A 17188-nucleotide genomic window follows, 5' to 3' on the forward strand; every position below is an offset into this window, starting at 1 on the left:
GGTGCCATTTAGGTATAGGATTACACCATACAACAGCTGCACTTCAATATTAAAATAAACTTGCTCCCTGGTAATTTTTCAAGATGATGTTTTCAGAGTTTGACAGCTCCAAGAGAAGGTTTTGTTTTGATGTGATGACTTTGTAATTCTTAAGGATATGCTCGCATTCATACTCAGGCTCACTCTTTTTCTTTGTGCTTCTCTGTTACTGAGGATAACGCCAAAGACGTGATGAAGTGGGCTCCTCTAGTCCACAAAACATTATACTGTGTACAGTCCTACAATAAATTTGCCTTTAGACTCTGTTGCTTTTTGTTGCAACAGACTAACACGGCAACTTGTCTGAAAGTTTCTAACACAGGAAATGGGGCTGGAGGCTGCTTGAAAGTTGTATTCTCTGATCAAGAATCCTCAAGGTGGACACATGGTTCTCAAGGAAGGCTCAGTGGTGCTCATTTTGAAATGTCTTGGAGCGCTTGGACATAGCAGGCTGGTCTGGTGACTTCTCCACCCACCCTCATACGTGTCCATGGTCTGCTTTGGCTAATGACTTCCCCTCCCCTTTAAAAGTTCTGCAGTTTATTTGCATATCCTGCCCCCATTGGCTGGAAAAAAAAGAGGAAGAAGCAAAGGGGAAAGCCCGCAGAAAGGAGGAGGGAGAGGGAGAAAAAAGGGGAGGAGAAACCTTTGTTTCTCAGCTTTGGTTTGTAAACAAGAGGAAGGAAGTCTAGACTCCCAGCTGGATCTTTTTCTTGGGGTGCCATAGGTCTCTTGGTGGGGTGTCTCCCCTCCCTGAAAGCGGTATCAGCACACTGTCATCCTGATCTAGTGGGGCATCAGGAGAGTGAGGAGGATCCATCAAAAGAAGGGGATCGTCTGCATTTCTCTTCTGCCAGGTGAGCGGCGTACAAAGTGGGTACAGAAACCTAACATGCAATAAATCTATTAGCCTTTAAGTGTCACAAAATGCTGTGGTTTTTTTTTTTGCGGTTATGTCTTATAGGAGTTCAGCATTAAGGGCCCAATCCTATCCAATTTTCCAGTGCCAGTGCAGCTCTGCCAATGGGGCATGCACTGCATCCTGTGGCAGGGAGGCAATCATAGAGACCTCATCAAGGAGCTCATCCCTTACCTTGGGGTTGCATTGTGGCTGCAGCGGTGCTGGAAAGTTGGGCCCTAAAAGAGAGGTGACAGCAGTGGTAACAGTGGGCATGTAATCCTGGTGTCAAACTATAATCCAATTTGCTACAATGAGACAAAGCATAGCAAAGCATAGCATAGCAAAGCATAGCACATATGCCTTCGGGTGATTTTAACCATCCTTACAGCAAACATTGTCAATACTGTTTCCATTCTATTGGGCAAAGCCTGAATGTAAATAATCTATAAAATCAGAACTATAGGAGAGCTTTCCTTTATTACAATAACATGCTCACATTTGAAGGGTCCTATAATAAGCACATATCTCCATCTTCATCCAAGTGAGTGCAGCTTTAGGTTTGCTTAATCCAGAGTAATATGGCAACCCTCGCATCTTGAGCAGTCAGTGTTGTTGTTTTTCCCTAGAATACAACTGCCAGCTCAGTATTGATTGGCGGCACAGAGCCAAGCCAAATGGAGTCACAGCTCTGAGACTGTTTATGAAGAGGGGGCTACTTAAACCTATCCTTATAGTCTAAGACAGCAAGTACAACCACCCCATTCCTAGACTCCAGGAACACAGGATTTTGAATTTATAACCAGATGAAGAGGAAGAAGATTGTCTTTCCTGGCCTGAAATTTCAGATTTTGACAAATATTTCAGCTGGGAAAAAAATGCTCATCTTAGCCCCAAGAGCAAACTAACAACTTTTCCCTCTTGAAGAGTCCCTCGTCAATACTTATTCTACATCTGTATGAGTGTATGAAATTCAGATTTTCACAATTTATCAAAAACATTGAAAAACAATAACATTTTCCCCAAATAAGCCTACCCTAGAAGTTTTCTTGGAAATAGCAAGGCTGGCATATTATTCCTCAACTTCTATGCATTTTTTACTATAAGCCATTAAATTAAAATGCTACTATTTCCATGTGGCAAAGAATGTAAATAGAAATTCTAATTTATGAGCATTCAGACCCTACCTTTACAAACTGCACAAATAGGATACCCTTTATTGTGTCGTCGCCCCACTGTATATGTTTTATAGATTTCCTGTTGAACCTTTTACAGTTGTTCATATTTATTGCTGCCTTTTTACTGATTGTTTGTGTTTATTGTGTTAGATTGTGTTTTAAAATATGTTGTAAGCAGCCTTGGGAGTTCTGACTGAGGGAGGTAGGACTGAACATAAACATTTTAAACAAACAAACCGATAAGAATCAGATTTATTTAAATATACATCATCAATAACTCATAACAAAGGAGAGAAAACAAGACACCTGATCTTGTTTAGCTTTCCCTTCCTGACCCACCTCCTTCATCACAGGCTCCTCCCCATTCATCTATTAGCTCATACTGTATACTTTTGAAAAGAAATATGTTAATAAATCATATTTTCCTCAAGAACTGGACTGCTTAAATATTATTTCCCACCAATATTCACATTGAACTTTCTATAAAATAAGATTAATAACTTCGATTCATGTATTCTGTAATTTAGGACCAAGTCTATATTTTATATATGGTGCCATAAACATATTTGTTTATATGGGCCCGAGAAATCAGGAGATCAGGGGCAAGATGGACTCTGTGACCTCATAGGGGGCCCACATACCTGTTTACAGGGTTCCTACATTAAACTGTCTTAAGCAAATCCCTCTTCACATTGTATCAGCATGCATAGTTCCCACAGTCTTAAAGGAAATCCACATTGCTGAAACTAATATATAATATCTTATTAAGGAGTGTTCATACCTAAAAGATATTTGGTATCCAGATTAGAAAGAATACTGTATTTTTTTTGTCTGTGATTACTATTTAGCAGGTGATCAAGAGGAATTTAACAAAATAAAATGATTCCATGTTAATGAAGCTACTGGCTAGTATGTTTCCATTGTCCATTAGACAATCCCACATTCTGCATAGAAAAGAATCCAAATCACCATTAATATCGGTGATTTGCCGTATCTCCTAGGAGACAAATATTTTTGTTTAAAATTTCTGTTTAAAATTTTTGTTTAAAATGTGCATGGTATTTCTCAGAGCATGCAGCCAAGACTGGAATGGGAATATAGAGACTATATTCAAGATATCAGTTAGATTCCCTCCTTTCTTTTACCTGCCTCTTAATTCTTTCTTATCTTGCTTTATATTTACGTTCCCCTTTTACTTTCACTTCCACTAATTTCGCCTCCTTTGTCCCTTTAGTTCTACCAGATCTTTAGCAAGAAACTACCTACTGATCCCTAGGAGAAATAAGGGGCCACGCTAGAAATGTGTAAGAGGATGAGAATTCCCATTCTTCTCCCCTGCACCCCCTCAACTTGGACAAAACAGAATCTGTGTGTGTTTGCTTAGTATGTAGATCTGATCTAGAGAATGCAATGGTAGGGAAAGGGAGCTCTGGGAAATCTGGGCATGCAGAATCTTATGCATTACAGTGCTGTGAATGCCCCCCCCCCCCAAAACAGTACTAGAGCACCCGGAACCAGCTTTTTGTTTGCAGAGATGCAGCCTCCATTTTCCCAAGTCAGCATTCCCCTGTCTGTAGGGTTGGCTGATTTGCTTCACTTTCAAGGAACCGCCTCTCTTTCTCTCTCCCCCACCCCTACATCATGTTTCAGACTTCCGCCCCCCCAGCCCACCCCACCCACTCTTCTTTGCAAAGGAAGCTTCCAGTCCTCCATGCAAAGGGTCCGCCACAGGCTTCCCTCCCACCACCACAATCCCTCCCCTACAGCATTTGTCTAAGACAGTGTATTTCCCCCAGCTCTGTCTACCCTCTCATAGATTCATCTGCAGGCTGCTTTGTGTCCATCTTCCCCCTCTGAATTCACTTGGCATTTATAGTTTCTTTCCTGCTCTCAGTTCTGTACTCATCTGCCCTGTTCCTTCTTTTCCACACTTAGATGCTCCCAACACAGCAACTGCTCTCCCATCCTTTCATAGCGTTTTTTTTTCTGCAGTACTCCTCTCAAGCTCTCCGTCATTTCTCCTTCTTTTAAAAGCCCCCCCCATATCTTCTAATACAGTAGTTCTCAAATATTTAGCACTGGGACCCACTTTTTTAGACAGAGAATCTGTCAGGACCCACTGGAAGTGATCTCATGACCGGAAGTGACATCATCAAGCAGGAACATTTTAAACAATCCTAGGCTGCAATCCTACCCACACTTACCCAGGAGTAAGTCCCATTTTCTATCATTGTTAAATATACATAGTAGCCTGTTAAAAGTACAGAGCTGTAACATTTCACCATATGCAGTCACATACCATGGTAGCATCAAGTCTAATATATAAAATTAAAATTGAAATGAATGGGGACCCACCTGAAATTGCCTTGTGACCCACCTAGTGGGTCCCGACCCACAGTTTGAGAAACACTGCTCTAATAAAACTCCTTCTGCAATCATCCATGATTTGTATTATCTCCTCCACCCCAACATCTTTTCATAACTGCATTTTCTAGCATTTTAAAATCAGTTGTTTCTCTCTCCCCACCCATTGCTTCTGCATACTTTACACATTCCTACATATAGCCTCCATGCATCCTCCATCCCAAAAACTTCCTGAGCCTAAAGCAGAGATTTTAATCCCGAGTATTTGGGCGAGATCAATAAACCAAAGGTGGGTGGCAGAACTCTCAAAAAATGGCTCACTGGAACAAACAGTAAAATGGAATCTTTGACCATATATCAGAAACTCCTGGATCTTTTGGTGGGGGAGCACTGGAGGGGCTTGAATGCCAAGAATTCTGAGGTTCTTCAATAAGGGGATAAAATTCACTTTGGTGCAGCAACCCTCGTGTTACTGGAAAAGTGAAATGGCCATAAACCAAAGGTCCTTTGGAGAGGAGTGGTTTGGGACAGCTTGAGTTCTATTCCTGGTAATGCCGCTTCATCACGAGATGATCAGTGCCGACCTACAAACTGAGGTTAATTACAGGCTGAGCCTCCAAGAAGCTGCCTTGGGAGAGAGGGAAAGCACATGATACTGTTTTTGTTTAGATACCAGACCGGTTAGACAGAACTTGGCTAGCTCCCAGAGCTAGGAAACAGCACCCAGGAATTCTGATTCCCATACTGTTCCCCCACCCACCCACCCATCACACACATAGCTTTTGGTAACTATTTCTGTTCTCATACCTGCCTTCTCTTTCAGGGTTTGTGGGTACAGTCCCTATAGGGACTGTCTGTTTCTTCACAACTCTCCTGTGGGTTCTCTCTCTTTTGTGACCCCCCCACCACAATGGTGAGGCTGTCCAAACCCAAAACCTTTCAAGCCTACCTGGACAATTGTCACCGACGCTACAGCTGTGTGCACTGCCGGGCACATCTGGCCAACCACGACGACCTCATTTCCAAGGTAAAAAAGGGGACGTAAGATGTCCCTGTTAGAGAAGCTCACAGAATATGAGGGTAGGGAATGCCGCTCTTCTCAGCTGCTGAAAAAATGAAAGAGAGGAAAGTTGGCAAGCAGGCCCTACTACGCTTAATTATTTTTATCCTATCCCAAGTCTAACGATTATTATAACTATTATCTGTGTAACACTTTCAAGGCGACCAAGTCCTTTACAATCTTTGTTTTCCTTATCCTCACAACAACCCTGTGAGATAGGTTGCTTGGGGACCCAAGAGGACTAAATTAAAAAAATATTTCAAACAAATAAATACTGTAATATGTACTTGCATTTTGCATATGGGGACAAAAGCTAGAAGGGTGTGGGTTATTCAGGGCTATGATTTGGGCTGTGATCTCTTTGACTATTTTATCCACTGCTACCATTCCAGCATGAGGCACCTTCCCCACAGTACTATGCTCCATCTTTGCTTTTGCTCAAATTCTTAGACAGGGTATCTTGAGAAAATCCTCAAGCCTTTCAATCCAAATCAGTTAGAAAAGAGGCCTGGAAGTCTTCTTTTGGTGAGCAATACAGTTAATTCAGCAAGATAAGAGGGATCCCTGATTAATTTTACTTATTATACATTTTTTCATCCTGTCATAAGAACATAAGAAGAGCCCTGCTGGATCAGGCCAAGGACTTATCTAGTCCAGCTTTCTGTATCTCACAGTGGCCCATCAAGGGAGCACAGAAGACAACAGACAGAACCTGCGTCCTGGTGCCCTGGTGCATCTGGCAATCAGAGGCAGCCTGCCTCTAAAACCAAGAGCTTGCACATACCTACTATGACTTGTAACCCGTAATGAACTTTTCCTACAGAAATTTGTCCAATCCCCTCTTAAAGGCATCCAGGCAAGATGCCATCACTACATCCTGTGGCAAGGAATTCCACAAACTAATTACATGCTGGGTAAAGAAATATTACCCAGCGTGTAATTAGTTTGTCCTGCCAACAGGACAATATATACATGTCTCTCTTTGCTCCTGTTTTATCCCTACAACCTCCCTATATGAGGTAAGCTGAAAGATAGTAACTGGTCCAAGGTAAACAATAAGCTACATGGCAGAGTGAGGAGATCTGAACTTGGGTCTTTCTGGTCCTAGTTGAAGTCTACCATGCCATCCTCCAGAAAGTTGCATTTCATACATCAGGAATAAATAATATGCCAGGAAGTTGCAATTCAGCAAACAGGTACCACTGTAGACTTCCCCAGCTCTCAAATGAGGGAGAGGTGTCTGGAACTAGAAGGCGGGGAGTGGGAGAGATCCGGGTAGCAGCTGGGCAGTGGGGTATAGGCTTCCTTATGCCTAATGCTTCTCTCAAAAGGGGCCTGTTCTTTCTTGCCATGTCTCCTCCACCCTCATGCTTGAGATACTGCAAGGTCAACAGGTTTGTGCTGCTGGCTGATTAATGATTAGAGAATTCAGTGTGTATAGCTGGGGTGTGTCTGAAAGTGAGCCATAAAAACAAACAGGGAAGTGCAGACGGGAGCAAGGAAAGCAAATCTTGGCCTATAGTCTATCAGAGGACAGAGAGAATTGGGGTTTAAGACTAAAGGCTGTTGGTCAGGACTTCAGTGAAACTGGAGATCTTAAGGTGGAGAGAATTAATTATTATTATAACAGTATTTATATACCGCTTTTCAACAAAAAGTTCACAAAGCGGTTTACAAGAGAAAAATCAAATAACTGCATTGCAGGGATAGAAGAACTGCAGGGGAAAACACTCAAGACTTTTTTTAAACAGAAAGGAGAGTCTTGTGGCACCTTAAAAACGAACAGAGTTGTGTTATGGCTTATGGTACAATAAATAAAGCCCTAGGACTCTTTTGTGTTTGCTGTAACATATCTCCCACTCTAGAACTTTTGTATGTGTGGTATTGTTGTTTTAATGTGTTCACTGTCTCCTTGTCGTTACAGTCTTTTCAAGGAAGCCAAGGTCGGGCATATTTATTCAATTCCGTGTGAGTATCAGAGGTGGGGTACAGACTCTGGTCAGACAGCACCCAATACTCTATCCCAGTCCTGCTGCAGGCTTAAGATACTATGACTGTGGTTTGGCTTTCATTGAGGTGGTCAACTTGTATCAGGGCTGTACCACTTCAGACTGCAGGTGGGGGGCTCATATGACTGAATGCTCCTCTCTACAGAAAATCTAGATCTCAGGAAGAAAGGTTCTAGTCTAGCCTTCAGTACTGACAATGCTAATTTCCTATGTTTAGGAATGTTTTTGTCCACTGAAGAACATTCCACTGTGTGAGACCCTAACTTCAGTTTGAAGCAGTACAGCCTCTCAAACACATGTTCACCTTCTCAGGGAAAATCGTCCCCTTCTATCTTGTTTTTCATGAATGTATTGTTAATGCCTGAGAAATAAGGTTAGAGATAAATCTGATGCATAAAAGAAGAGTGATTACAAAGAGGGATGTAAGCACATAAACGAAGAGCGTATTCAAAATGGGAGATTCCAGACACAGTCGTTTGCAAAGGTCCCTCCATGACCAAGCCAACCCAAGAATCTGCAACATACAGCTCACAGGAGATGGCAGGAATTGAACCTGGGACCGCATATACAGAAATCCACAAACGTTGGCTGGCTGCAGTAGCCAACCAAAAATTTATGGTTGCCAGGGATCTGTCCCTCCCCTTGCATCCCAAATTTTGCAGGAGGTCAAGGACAACTCCCACTTAAGCTTGGAAGAGGGCTAGATCCAATCTTTATTGGACTGCATTCTCGAGGCACTAAAAATATCTAAACATACATGGCTGCACAGAGGAACCCTAGGCCTCTTCCCAAGTGCAAAGTTCAGGAAGGAAGGAGGAGATTGCTTGCACAGTCAGTTGTGCTTCTGCAATGCTTGTGGTCCCTCAAAAGCTCAGTGCATCATGAGCAACACCCCAGCCCTCCTTCCTGACTCTAAGGGAGTTCCTGCTTCTGAGCACCTCTCTGCTGGGATGATTGCACTTTCCAGCTTTATGTTCAGGAGGAGGACTGCAGTTTGTCCTGTTGCACTGCATTTTCAAACCATCTGGAATATCTCAGAAGCACAGCCCAACAGTGGGAATGCTACTCCACACCTTTCCAAGCTCCAAGGTCAGAAAAACTACAGGGGCTAGTCATGCTCACCAGTGGAGGATGGCATCTGGACACTTTCTTTGGAGAGCAGAATTGTGGATTGCTACCCATACATGGAAAGCTTGAGGTCTGCCACTGGTGTATGAGCAAGGTGAAACTCGGTTTAGGACAAGGGTGGCCAACCTTCCAACTTTAAGGCTCCTGGACCTTCAATAACTGTGTAGAAGAGGGAATTTCAGGGCACAACTGCTGAAATTCCCTCCTCTTCACATTTGTTGAAGGTCCAGAGCCCTAAAGTTGGAAGGTGGGCTACCCCAGGTTAGGACAATGCAAGGAAATGTGGGTAAGAACTAATGGGTGTTGTCAGACCCAACACCCAATAATCCTGTGCTCCTCCACCTGTTTCTGCATACAGAGTGAATGTTGGATGCGGTCCAGCTGAAGAGCGGGTACTACTGACAGGCCTACATGCTGTGGCTGATATCTACTGTGAAAATTGCAAGACCACACTTGGATGGAAATATGTGAGTCTTCACTTTGTGCCCCTTATGCTCTCTCCCTAAAACTGATGTACTGCCTTAAGGAAGCTCACCACACTTCTTCCACCACCACCTTTCTTTCTCTTATTCTGCAGGAGCAAGCCTTTGAGACCAGTCAGAAATATAAAGAGGGAAAGTACATCATTGAACTCAACCACATGATCAAGGACAATGGCTGGGACTGAAAAGAAGACTCCCACCACCTTTTGCCAGCTGCTCGTAGGGCTGGAGCATAAGAAATGACAATTTCCACAAAACCTGCCTCTGCCTTCCCAACCAACGGGCTGCCATCCAAATCACCTCCAAATGCATCTGAGTTTCGAAGGAGGAGGCAGAGCACCTGCCACTTGGACACACCCATGGCTCAGATATGTAGCCATCGTGTGACAAAAGGTGGCAGCACACCAGGAGACACCTAGGCCGGGGCAGTGTGCAAGTAGGGTTTGGGGGAGGGGGGAGGAGTGGGGGGTGTACAGAGGATGCCTGTATTAAGAGGGCAAATGTACAGTGGAATGGGGAAGGGTTGGGTTGGGTTGTACAGTATTTGTGAGCTTGTGTGAGTATGTATTATATATAAAAAAATAAAAGCATTGAGGCTATACATTTTTCCTACAGTAGGGAGCAGCGTACACTGAAACTGAGGAGACCATCCATAAGCAATTGACTGGCTACTCCAGTCTTGAGTAGTCTGAGCAAGGCCATGTTTCCAGTTATTCAATTAAATTTCCAAAACTTCACAAGGACCAGTAGAGGCAAGCCCCAGACAGAGAGCGTTAGATATAGCCAGTCACCACTCCCATTATATTTCATCCATCTTATACTGAAGGTACGAGGGCATACAGGTGTGCACCACTTAATGACAGGGATACGTTATCCTGTCCCCGTTGTTATGTGATTAGGTCATTAAGTGAACATTCAGTCAATCTATTGCCTTTGTTGTGTAAACAGGCACTCCCTGCCAGACACTAGCTGGCTGCACAGGCTACTGGCGATAGATTGCCTCTTCTTTGCATTAAGAGCCTCTCTGTTTTGTAAACACTCTGCTGTAGGCTATGGGAGATGCGATTGCCTCATTAAGAACATCTTTATTGTGCTTTGACCACCATCATATATGTGGTCCATTGTTAAGCAAATGGTTTTTAAGTGGCACATACCTGTATTTCCAAACGGGCTAAGCCAGTGGTTCCCAAACTTTTTAGCACCTGGATCTACTTTTTAAAATGATACTAGTGGGACCCACCCAGGTTTACCAGCCTTTAAAAAAGAACTGGAAAGAAATAATATTTTATTTATTTATAAGGAGTAATAATCCCTCAAACATTTATCTCCCTATATTTACATATGCTTGCAAACTGCAGGAGCTCAGCTCCTTGCAGGGCAGTTAGCAGCTATCTTGCAAACTGCAGGAGCTGAGCTCTTGGCAGGGTAATTAGCAGCTACAATATCTGATTTTTTAGTAGCCTCAGGGCTTGAGGCAATTATCTGATCTTGGTTGAGGATTGGAAAAGAGTTGGTGATATATTTGCATGCTTATGAGGAAATTGAATTTATGAAGCTGCCTTACACTTTGTCAGAGCACTGGTCCATTTAGTCCAGCATTGCCTGCTCCAACTGCCAGTGGCCTTCCAAGGTTTTTTCCTGCCCATCTGGAGATCCTTTAACTAGAGCCAGGGATATATCTTGGGCTTTTTCGCATGTAAAGCATGCAGAGTACAGTATATGTAGAGCATGCATCTACTAGCTATTTGTGCATGAAGTAGTTATTTAGGTAAAGGGCCTCCAAAATGTGTGGATTAATACCAAGTCCCTTTTAGAGGTTCAGACACCAAAAGTCTCCTCCCCTGATGAAGAACTGCAAACCCTAGACAAAAGTCTACCCATCCCACCAACGTATCTACCTCCTTTTCACATATTTCTCCACACATGCTGCCCCGTCTGTCACATAACACTTGTCCCCACCTCCAAGACCAACCAATTCAATAACTGCAGAATGGAGCTCGTTCCAGAGTGGAGAATGTTCCAGAGTGTGAATGTGTATGCTGTGATATAGTCGAAGGTTTCCTACCCTCATCTGGGTGGCTCAGTGAGAGCAGGGGGCATAACCTCTTTCCCAGCAGGCCTCCTAATCAAGATGTCTTTGGAGAACAGAACACACATCCTCAAAGGAACCTGGTGACCCACTTCAACCATCACAGTTCCTTTGTTCAAAACTGTGAACTTCAAGTGCCCCCCCTACTGTTCAAATGCAGAACTAGAGTTCTAATTATAGCTTAATCCATACCTGACAATATGCTGTGCTCTTCCCTGTGGTTCTTAAAATCACTAACATGGATTAGAATAATTGCTCCATACTTTTAAGGCATGTCCTCATGGTCACCTAGTACAAATGAAATGCCACATAATACTTTAAGCACCCATTTTAACCACACTTTCTATCTAATTCAGTGAACAAAAGGATCACTTTCTCTTCCCCCCCCCCTTCAAAAACTGTGGAAGTTTTTGAGAACAAGAATTTCCTTGCTGGGTCAAACCAAAAATCCACCTAGCCCAATGGTCTGTCTCCAATGATGACTGGCAAGAATCAATCCTATCCCTCTTCAGCAGCTAGTTATCAGATATATACTGCCCCAAATATGGAAGCTTTATTTCAAGGGGGAAATACTTATGGATCTCACCAATTTACTGCACAACTTTTGTTTTGGCCCAGGACAGGATAAAGTCAGAGTCTCTCAGCTCAGTATGAGAGATATTATCAAACTCAGATGAAAACAAAACAGCTACTGTGAAAACAGAAACCTCTTGTATTTTTCCCATACCTTGAGAAAGCTATAATAGCATCTACTGATTTCACAGCAATCCTGAAATCTATGAATACCATGGACAATTGCAAATAAATGGGGTTTTGTTTGAAGGCAAATATAGAGATAGGTCTTCTGGTTCTAGATCTATTAAAGTGATAGGGGGCTTTACAAGACACAAGGGAGGCTGTCGTCTAACATTCCTATTCCTCACAGAAATAACTCAGAGGTATATATATCCGGAATACATTGTAGACACAAGTAATGCGAGATGTCTTCTACACATGGCATCTAAACTTAAAGTCAAAGAGAAGGAAGATGTCCACATAAACCTTCCTCCCATGCCAGAAATGCAACGAAAGAACACTAGGATCAGAGGGCAGCAAGAAGAGGGAAATGGGTGGAGGCTGTATCTCTCCACTGAAGGGAATCAAAACTTCTCTTTTCATAGGACTTTCTCATAAAGAGCATCACAAGAGGGCGCTCAAATCCCACACTCTATGGCAGTGGTATTCAAACTTTTCCGGCCAGTGGCTCCCTTGACCCCCCCTCCCCCATGGCTGTTGGCCAAGACTCCCCATCATGTTCCTGATGGCTGGAAATGACATCATTAAACAGGAAGTGGCCAGAAATATTAACTATATTAATATTAATTATATTAATCATATCATTAATTAAATGCAGATCTTAAAAATATATTATTAATACACAGCAATATACATGCTTTATAAATGATCAGCTGCTGATCACTGTTGGAGACAGGATGCTGGAGTAGGTAGATTTTGTCTGGTCCAGGAGGACTCATTTTTTTAAACTTTGTAAGCATACCAATAGAATTGTTTTAACAAATGAACTTTGTGAACAACCAGCCTGACCAACATTACACACACACACCCCTGTGGACCCCAATCCAACCAGTCATTTCTCCCATTCTCCTTGGATAGGATTGAACCCTTTATTAATTTAATGAAATTAAATTTTTCCAGCAGCTGATGGGGGAAAAAAAAATAGACCATGAAAATATATCAGAGCTGATAAGGGTGTGGTTAGGAAGCTGATTTGTCTCCTATACTAGGAGATGCACAGCTCAAGTCTATGCATGTCTACTCAGAAGTAAGTCCCATTAGAGTTAATGGGGCTTACTCCCAGGAAAGTGTGGATAGGATTGGGCTGGCAATCACTTCATCATTGGCTGATAAGTATTCCCTTCAAATAGCAAGATTCATCACTTTAAAAATACAGCCTCTCCTCTTCAGTCAAACAACAAGATTAATAAATCACTTTAAAAACAGTACCCTTTTTTTGCTCCTGGCCAAGTAAAGTGTGTGATTCTCTCTCTCCTCCCCCTATGACAAATGCATGGAAGCAACTTTAAGACCCCTGGTGACTGGTAAAATAGAAAGCCTTTTATTTGGGGAGGGGGGAAGAAAGCAGGAAGATTTGGAGATCAAAAGGGGGGAGTGGAAGAGGGAGGGGGTTGAAAAGAGAGATTTCACTTTGATGAGAAGCGATCCCAGGTTGGGAACTAGGAACCAACCAGACAAGGATCAGCCAGGGTTAAGGACTGCAAGTCGAGCATAGTCGGTACTTGCCAGATGGGGGTTGGAGTCGAACAGCTTAGGAAACAACATGCAGCGAACACGGAAGGCAGCAGCCTCGAAGTGGAGGAAGAAGAGGGCCGGATGGCAGCAGCCACTCTTGCAGCTGAGCATCTCCCTTTTCTTCTGCTTAAAAAAAAAGACAGGCTCGTATTCTGCCCAGGGGTGTGACTGTATCGCTGCGAGAAGACATCCCGCGCCTCCCCTTTGAGTTCCTGGCACCTCCCTAAAGAGTCCCGTCTCACAGTTTGAATAACACTGCACTATGGTATAGTCAGTAATGTGGTGTTGCTGCCATAGAGGAGATTTCTGATTTAACCACCTTGGCATATAAACGAAGTTATTTCTTCAGAGGAGGCAGCAGGGGTCAGTCAGGCTGGGCAAAGGCCAAAGGTCCACAACCATTAGAGGACCAACCCAGTCAGGTCAACCACTGAACCCTTAATACTGGTGGTAACAGTAGGGTCCAATGCACCATCAGGAGGTGGGCAGGGGTGTCATGGGGTGCCCAGTGCAGGGTTTTGGCCCAGAGCTCCCAGCAACTTGGCACCAGCACTGTTGCTAAAGCAAGATGTGTAAGAAAGAAAACAAAACACACACCCCAACAAATGGCTCAAGTGAAAATTTCACTTTCACAAAACTCTGTTTTGTGCAGTTTCTCTCAACAAAATGCTCATTCTATATGAAACCCACTCCCGATCCCACTTCTTAGGTAAAGATGAAAAAATAAGGAAAGGATTTTCAAATCTTGCTTCCCACTGAGCTCTGAAGTTCTCAGCCTTAGGCTACAGTTTCTTCCCACAAAGCACAAGAGGCCTAGGTTCCAGAATATGTACTGTCCTCTTCCTTCAATTTCCTCCTAGCCAAAAAAATACCACACTGCCTTCTGACACTGAGGACAGATTATGATTCACCTGTCGCCCTGCTGCACAGAGAGGCAACTTCTGCATTCAGTTCTAAGTTAAAAGCATCAGTTATTGTAACTTGTTTAAGCAATAAGAACAAATCTAACTATGGGATGAACACAACTGTAGGCTTCCAGCCAACTCTAGGGTACATAATGCAACCAATGGAAATAATCACAAGGTAACTTTCACATTATAAAGAAAAACCCTGAAGTGTGTTGGTCACATCTACACTACTCCAGAGGGATACGTCAATAATAAGTCCACCCAACAAGCAACGCTAAGATTCTAACCATATATTCTAACCTATATAGTCTAACCATTTAAAGTCTAACCTATTTTATTACATCTATATCTCACCCTTCCTTCACGGACCTTAGAGTACATGACTCTCTTCTTCCTCCTCCTCCTCATTTTATTCTCATCACAACCCTGTGAAGTAAGCTGAGAGACAGTGACTCCCAAGATCACCCAATGAGCTTCATAGCACAGTGAGAATTTGAACACAGGCCTTCCTACTCCTAGGGTCCAGTGCTATCCAACTTCCCAGCACTGATGCAGCCACAATGCAGCCCCAAGGTAAGGGAACAAATGCTCCCTTACCATGAGGAGGGCTCTGTGACCCCCCCCCCCACATATACACACCACAGGATGCAATGCATGCCCCATTGGCACAGCTGCATCGGGGCTGGAAAGTTGGTTAGAATTTGGCTGTAACCTTTGCTAACTAAGTAAGAGGCACTTTTTCAAGTGGGTGCTCCTCTTTTTTTAGCAGGGGAAGAGTAACTGGCCCCCCTCACCCCAGCAGTGTCTTTTCTAGTGGCTACCTGCTGGTGTTCTTTTGCATCTTTTTAGATTGTGAGCCCTTTTGGGACAGGGAGCCATATTTGATTTTTCTCTGTAAACCGCTTTGTGAACTTTTTGTTGAAAAGCGGTATATAAATACTGTTAATAATAATAATAATAATTCTCTAAATCCTACATCACACTGGCTCTCTAACCTACCTCATAGGATTGTTGTGTGTACACATTGGGGGAACTGAAGGGGGAACCAAGCAATTCTTTGAGCTCCTTGGAGAAAGGAGCTCAAAGGATAAAATGTAATCTTTTAAAAATCAGGATAAAAATGTAATCTTTATACATATAAAAAAGACTCATTGCCAAGCCCAAACCTGACTCATTGTCTTGACTCATTGCCCAGCCCAAACCCCTGGACCAAGAAACATGAAATTTAGGGAGTATATTCCTTCCATGACATAAGGACCCACTAAGAAGCATTTTTTAGAAATTTGACCCCCTAAGGAGGTGAAAGGGGGTGAAATGTGTGTTTCACGGATTCCTCAATATCTCTCAGGCCCAATGAGAAACTGACTTGGTTTTTGCTTACAAAGGTTACCCATACAAATGCTTATTCAGAATTTCACCCTAATCAACCTCTAAAAGGGCAAATCTACTGTATATTCTGGGGTGAATTAAAGAACCCTTCCTATTACTTAGGCCTGACTGTCTTTTTCCCTGTGCTACTGTCTGAGAAAGGCTTGTGGCCTATACGGCAACTGAGGCCAGACTGGCCCTTTTAACTTAACCCTTTTTAAGTCGGGATGCCAAGGGGTAGTCAGTAAAATGACAGAAAAATATCATTTTAGTATTTACTCTGAACAGTAAAATAAAGTGTATTTCTGGTTTAACGTGAAGTTCTGCTATCCCAAGATTTTGACAAGCTTTTCTCCGGGGAACTTGTGCTATCCCCAGCCCTTGCTCAGCATATTCTTGTGTTCCAGTCAGAGGAGCGTTAGGGAAGGGCACTGGCTCAAGAGTTCTGTGGTGCAGTCTAGTTTCCCTTATAGGAGGCATTTCTTAATCACTATAGTTACTGTAAATGAGGGTTCCTCAATTTAAGTTGGCATGGGAATTGAGTATTTAAATGTCAATGGGGCGAAGGTGCCTCATACTACTGTCCCCATCACAGGAGAGGGAACCTGCCTGTTCTGGTCGGTCTCCTATCTCATGTATGACACTTAGTTAATGGCTAGGGAGTTTGTGAGCTCATCCTGAGGCATGTGGTGGACAACTGGAATTCTCCATCATGTCCCACGACAGCGAGGGGGACAACTACATCAGCTCTGCTGAGTACCTTGCTCACATGTCCCAACCCTTTACTTATGGTGGTTTATGCGAGCTGGTCACCTCTGGACAACTGTTCGAGTTTATCTTCGAGGTTTACCACAACTGGGAGCTCTATGAGAGTCTTGGTGCTTAAGGTCACCCTGTGAGGAGGCTATACTTCACACAGGACCTTTCTAGGGGCCATTTTGATGCATTCCTGCCATGCGAATCTGAAGAGGTGTCCACCACACCATCCCTCCCTCAGCCCAATTCATCATTGCCACAGGCTGAGGCACCTCTCACAGCTATCGCCTCTTCCTGTTCCCGAAAAGGCCCTTGGCAAACATCATGCCAGATATACCAATGCTAAAAGGAGGAAGCAACTTAAGGATGCAGCAATTACTTCCAGTAATTACAGGGTGTGGCCTGACATGAGATAGTTGTGCTAAATTTCAATTGTTCATTGCAATCAAAGGAAAGTTTATTGGAGTCAAAATGAATTTAAAGTCGCTAAATACTGTAGCAAAGCACAAGTATCACGCTAGTAAATAAATATGATTACCTGGAATCTTAATTTTAGGTTTTTCAATTACAGTAAACACAGTCCTGTTAGTTGTAGACAC

At 43.1% G+C, this 17188-nt stretch overlaps 1 protein-coding gene across 1 annotated transcript; it reads left to right on the top strand.

Moving 5' to 3' along the window:
- The first annotated feature begins 661 nt into the window (after positions 1-661).
- YPEL3 (yippee like 3) lies at positions 662-9600 on the top strand. Its single transcript, XM_066628712.1, has 5 exons — positions 662-896; positions 5303-5506; positions 7464-7507; positions 9035-9143; positions 9254-9600. Exons 2-5 carry the CDS (start codon positions 5390-5392, stop codon positions 9341-9343), a joined length of 360 nt encoding a protein of 119 aa, XP_066484809.1. The 5' UTR covers positions 662-896; positions 5303-5389; the 3' UTR covers positions 9344-9600.
- The last annotated feature ends 7588 nt before the right edge of the window (positions 9601-17188 follow it).

Source organism: Tiliqua scincoides, chromosome 5 (assembly GCF_035046505.1).
Source record: "Tiliqua scincoides isolate rTilSci1 chromosome 5, rTilSci1.hap2, whole genome shotgun sequence".
NCBI lineage: Eukaryota > Metazoa > Chordata > Lepidosauria > Squamata > Scincidae > Tiliqua > Tiliqua scincoides.